The sequence below is a fragment of the Tupaia chinensis genome, unplaced genomic scaffold (assembly GCF_000334495.1).
Source record: "Tupaia chinensis unplaced genomic scaffold, TupChi_1.0 Scaffold149383_1, whole genome shotgun sequence".
NCBI lineage: Eukaryota > Metazoa > Chordata > Mammalia > Scandentia > Tupaiidae > Tupaia > Tupaia belangeri.
The window spans coordinates 2,032,513-2,038,512 of record NW_006209227.1 but is presented as its reverse complement, the minus strand read 5'-3'; the positions used below and the strand labels follow the sequence as shown (position 1 = coordinate 2,038,512).

The 6,000-nt window shown below is 53.4% G+C and overlaps 1 protein-coding gene across 1 annotated transcript in view; it reads right to left on the bottom strand.

Annotated features, from left to right (window-relative positions):
* EIF4E2 (eukaryotic translation initiation factor 4E family member 2) overlaps window positions 1–6,000 on the bottom strand; it is a 45,814-nt gene that overhangs the window by 8,690 nt on the left and 31,124 nt on the right. The window contains exon 11 of the mRNA XM_014585244.1: window positions 1,380–1,458. Within this exon, the coding sequence (XP_014440730.1) occupies window positions 1,413–1,458 (46 nt within the window). The 3' untranslated portion in view covers window positions 1,380–1,412. The remainder of the gene's footprint in view (window positions 1–1,379; window positions 1,459–6,000) is intronic.

The following is a 6,000-nucleotide window of genomic DNA, read 5'->3' as shown; positions in this document are numbered from 1 at the left end:
GAGAAAAAAGCAAGCCGCCAGGTCCAGGACTCGAATCGTGATCAACCGTGTGGAAATCCAGCGCCTTTAACCATCATGCCACCTGCCAACTCCCTTCAATTGTAATTTTTAAATCTGGTGTTACCATCTGAAAACTGAACTTAAAGAAATCCAACTATTCAAAAACAATGTGGTGGGGTCATCCGTGTGTGCAAGAACCCAGTGGCTGCCTACCCAGGGATCCCACAGGCACCCAATTCCCTGGCCACTGTTCTGTCCCCTCGTGTCCTCTCCTAGCCTGGCTGAGGCACGCAGGTCTCCTTCCTGGGCGGGGGATTCTGAAGCAGCTACGACAGTGACATACTCTGTTCCAATTTTTGAACTACTCTGTCTCCCCGGGACCGCTGTGCTGCAGCTGAGGTCCAGAACAGGCAGGCGCTCCCGTCCTGAACAGACACCGGCCTTTCACTGATTCCTCTCATTCAGGATAAATGTAACCCAATTCCCTCTGCCACAGAGACACAGGTGGACTGAAATGTGAACGCCCCTGGAGGGAGAGCCTTGGCAGCCCCAGCTTCAATGTCCCAGGCAGCAGGGACTGGTCTGGCTAACAGGACAGCCCGGAAGCTGCCCCCACTTCCTCTCATCGCCTAAACCCTGGGTTTACATTACTGTCCCCTCGTAACTGACAACCACCACCAGCAAACAAGAGACACACCTGTCACCTAGCCCACACTGGGGCCTGTGGACCTGCCCTGTCAGTCACAGGATGCTGCCAGATGGCTTAGCAAAGGCTACATCTGAGCAAAAGGAAAAAGATCTGTGGCACTGGTTTTTTTTTGTTTATTTAGATTACTAGAGAGCATTCGTTCTCACTGGAGAAAGAGAGATACAGAAAGCAAGAGAAGGTGAGAAATCACCCCCATGGGGATGGCCACAACAATCTATTCTCCATTTTTCTCTTGGTATTTGGGTTACACACATACACGCACACACACACACACAGGCACCCTGTGTGATTCTCAACTGGCCAGGTCTGGGACTCAAACCATTCAGTTGGCCAAGTGGGATCCAGCAGCCTTAACCTCCATGCCACCTACTGACCCAATCTGTGCCACATTTAACTTCATAAAATGTTATCACCGCAACAGACTCAGAGGCCGGCTGGTCTATGGTGCCTCATCTTCCAAATGAGAAAGTGGACAGAATGAGGTTAGGCAACCTGACAGGAGTCACCAGGGGCCACACGACCAACAGAGGACAAGAGTCCTGCAGTTCCAGACTCTTCTCTGAGGTCAGCGTTGGCAGAGGCAAGGTTGGGGGTAAGTGGGCAGGGAGCATCCCTTAGGGAAGAAGGGTGCTACGTCCCAGGGTTACAGAGAAGATAGACAAGGCCCTACCCTGAGTGTGAGAGACAGAGGGGGAGCGTCCGATCAGCGGCCGCTGCTGTTCACCAGGCCATGAAACTCCTCCCAGGCCCTGGCAAACCAGAGACAAAAAAACACAAGAGCACATTCAGATCAAAGCTTTTGAACAGAGCACACGCAATAATCCCACACCCGTGTCAGAGGCCCTCCTAGCAGAGTGGGGCCCCAGGGACCCAAGCACAGGGACGAGGTGCTGCGAAGTGCTCCCCTTGGGGAGCCCGGTGGCTTACACCTCTCAGGGGCAGTTGGCACTTCTGGTGGCTCCACATGGGGAGTCTGGCCTCACTATGGCCTCGAGGATTTGAAACAGAAGGCTATGGGGGGACAGAGAGGTCAGGGACCCAAGAGCTCAGAGCTGGAGCTCAACCATCCCTGGGAACTCTTCTGCCCTATCATCCAAAGGGCAACAGAACTTCCTGCCTCTGCTGCCCAGGGGAACCGGCATTAGGCCTCTCCTGAGAGCAAGGTAAGGCCCCAACAGCACTGCAAGGCCTAGCGCGGCGAGGAGGAGATGACGGCCTTCTCCACGTCCACACTGCCAGCCTTCTCGCCCTCTCGGCTGCGTCGCGCTCCATCTGCTCCTTAGAATACCCATGTAACCACTCCTAAAATCTCAGCTGTGTAGGTCAAGGCAGTTTCCAGTTGAACAACACTCATTTCAACTTCCATGCTGATTAGCTCAGTTTTCAGGAAGCTAGGGCTAGGCAGCCTCCCCAGGCAATGCTCCACGAAGACCAGACTGCAATTAGGGAAAACCAGGCTCCCTGGGCTTCCAGAAGCTCTCACCACCTCAAGCTTTCTCAGAGGAGCTGGTTCCTTAGCTGCTTTTCAGTCCCAAGTGGATACATTCCGAGATTATGGTTAAAATTTAATTTCATATTACAGTCTACATGTAAAGCTCCTTATGACCAATTATTCCATGCTTGGTTAGGTTTGATGACAGGGTACCCTGGGGGACGTCATCACTCGCTGCATACACATAGGACACTGAAATGGGCACCACTGCCAGGCTTCCCACAGGCAGCATTCCCTCTTTTGGTAAAAAAGAGGGATTACACTGGGGCCCTGACATGACACACGAATCCTGGGAAATTTTATTCCGGTCAAGCGGGTGTTTCCCTTTCAAGTGGCTCACTGAAAAGTTAATGTTTTACCCCTAGGACTGAAGAGGCAGACCTGCAGTTCAGTTTCTTCAGAGAGTACTGGCAAAGCCGCCAGTCCACGCTCACTGAGCTGGGGAAAGCTGAGACTGCAGAACCGGCACCTAGCCCTCGTCAACCCCGAACGACCTCCTCCGAGACGTCTGTTCTACAGCACCTGGAGACGGTGGAGTGGTGCTTTCGCGAGCCCACAGGGGACGCCAGGAGGCAAGTCCATACTTCACTTCAAATGGACACAAGGGCAGCGCAAAATCCAACATTTGGGTGACGACCCAGGAGAGCCCCTTACTCTACCTGACAGTGAGATTAAGTTCTACTTTAAACATCTGGGTGTCAACCAGAAATTACACAGCTGTGTAACTGCCCCTTTGGTTTCCAAGAAACCTGTTCCCACACTAGCATTACCAGATCGGTTTCGGGTGTCAAGAACCTGGAGAAACCTGGGATTAAGCAACCCTCCTGGGTTCTCAGGTGTATCTTCACTGTTTGTCAGACCCCCACTGAAGAATCTGGGCTGAGAAGTCTGCTCACAGGGATTCCAGGGAATTCAACAGGGTCCCAGTCTTTGGTACATTCACTCTAATTCTCACGGGCCGATAGCTTGGCTCAGAGGCAACCCCAGCAAGGGGAGAATACTCTAGCTGTTTCCACCCAGATCCCCGCCATATTAGGTCATTGTAACTGCCCCTTTGGTTTCCAAGAAACCTGTTCCCACACTAGCATTACCAGATCGGTTTCGGGTGTCAAGAACCTGGAGAAACCTGGGATTAAGCAACCCTCCTGGGTTCTCAGGTGTATCTTCACTGTTTGTCAGACCCCCACTGAAGAATCTGGGCTGAGAAGTCTGCTCACAGGGATTCCAGGGAATTCAACAGGGTCCCAGTCTTTGGTACATTCACTCTAATTCTCACGGGCCGATAGCTTGGCTCAGAGGCAACCCCAGCAAGGGGAGAATACTCTAGCTGTTTCCACCCAGATCCCAGCCATATTAGGTCATTCTTTCTTTTTTTTAAGATGAAAAAAAAAAAATAACAGGTTAACTATCAAAAGTGTCACGTGACTGGAGCTTCTAAAGAGAAGAAAAAATGATTGAGATTAATATAGCTACAGGGAATTCTAAACCAACAATCGAGTAACCAGAGTCCTTTCAAGACCGCTCTCGCTCCATCTCTTCTCATCAGCAGGCACAGGAAGGCCGCGGGCAGAGCTGTGCTGTCCCTCCCCTTGTACCCGGCCCAGCCTGCAAGTCCACAGCCTTGCGCTCAGCCCTCAGCACTGCTGAGGAGCTCGGCCTCTGGCTAACGGGAGGAGGGCCTTCACTTCACTGTCCATGTGAACACAGAGCCAGGCCAGCAGCTGTGCTGTGTGACCCAGCTACGACAGAGGGACAGACTGAGTGGCCCGACTGAAATACCTTATCTAGACAGGGTAAAGCAGTCCCTCCAGTTTGATCTGATCTGCCTCTCCTCTAGAGCAGAGTGGCAGAGAATCACCCCTCAGCTTTGCTGCAGAGGTCGGGCCAGGCTCCCCCAGCACTGTGGCCCACTATGGGATGCAGTCCTGTCCTTCCTTTTTCATTCCAGGCCAGACACACAAAGGGAACCCATGAACTACTTCGAAGAGGAGTGTCCTCAGAGAAGCCAGTGTGATTCTACACAGCTCTGTACCGGCCTCAGCCTGGTGGCCACCTGATTCTGGCTGCTGTGAGATTTTGCCTCAAAGCAGAGGATGTGCTGGGCCTGAGATGCTCACAGGGACCCAAACCTCTGGGCCTTGTGAACTATGACCTGGCCTCGGTAAAAAGAGCCAGGGCCCAAGCAAAAACTCACTGAACAGGTTTCCATTTATCCGGGGAGAACTGCTGTCAACAGTCAAGGGCAGGAGCCTTGGCAGCAGAGAGGCTGGCCACCCACTCCGGGGCAGCGGTCACCTCCTGGCTCAGCATGGTGCAGTGGCAGAGCCTCAGATGTGTGCGGCAAAGCTGGGCACACACACAGCTAAAAACAGACTCTGGAAATGAGACCAAATACAGCAAGCTGGAGTCAGGACACTGGACTGAAGACCCAAAGCACTCCTAAAAGCCTCGCTCTGCCAGTGGTCCCACTGGACACCGGGGGAGAGCAACGCTAGCTCTTTCTCCCTTTCCCTTGGATCCCGCGGTCCCAGCAGCTGCCGTTCCGTGGCCCCAACAAAGCCACCTCTGTGGAGGCACGGGGACAGAGCACAGCAGGACCAGCCCTGATTTTGGTTCGCACGCGGCGAAGCTCAGAGGGGTCCCCTGGTTCACACGGCAAGGCTCAGAAGGGTCTCCAGATCGGTGTGGAACTTTCTGACCCACTCAGGGAACTCTGGAAGGTGCCACAGGCTTACCTCCGTTACAATAAAATTCAAACTCAGGTCAATGCTCATGACAGTGGGAGGCCAGAGGGAAAGGGTCGGAGGAGGCAACTCCTCCACAGATGCTGGGCGCGCAGTGTCCATGTCTCTAGGTACTTCAGGGCATACTGGATGTGCGATTAAAAAAGAAGCAAGGAAACAAAAAGCCCACAAATGCTGGGTCCACTGTGCTAGTCCCAAAATGTGTTCTGTGGTTCCCAGGCCACATGGGGACTAGGGCAAAGTCAGGACTGTCCCAGCACAGGGTGTCCCTACCAGAGTGGAACAGCCACTCTGACAGACTCAGCCAGATAGCCACTGCCACGCCCACTAACCCTCTCAGGCAGCCTGGCCCCAGGTTTGTGGAAACAATTGTGGATTTGTGATTGGGGTGGTAGCGCTAAAGAAAACCTGAAGTACTAGGAAGCTTGCTGGAACTCTACATGCAGGTTAGGGGCCATGAGGCCAAGCTGCAGCCCACACAAGCCAGAGCCACAGGTACACGAAGGGCTGGCACGCACCCTGTCGGACGTACTACGGGGCACACTCACGCAGGAGGAAGACGCTTCCCTGCCAGACCCTGATGCACGGCGACGCTGGGACTGGGAGAAAGGGAAGGGCTGTAACCCTGAGAGCCTGCAAGCGGGGCCAGCTCCAAGAGAAAGACAATCTGGCTCTGAAGGGAAGGCAGAAGAAAGAAGGTTGGCAAAGCTCATGGCTCGGGCAGCTTGGCACCAGTGAGATATCCCACTGGCACAAAGCAAGGAAGCGATATGTGGAGAGGTGCACAGACAGAAGTGGTTTCACCTCCGAGCAAGAAGTTTCCTGAAGGAAAAGCAGACAGAAGCCAGCAGAGCGAAGGTCAAGGATCCCCCTTTCCAACCTCAACAGATGCTCAAGCTGAACTTGTAATCAGAAATCACTCCGCATTGGTCTCCAGAGTGACTAAATGGGAGCTAAAGTCCAAGGACCAGAAAAGGGGGTTTTGTTCTGAGAGCTAGCTGCCACCTCCTCACGTCACACCTCAGCAGTCCTGGGAGAGGGTAAGTACCATGTGA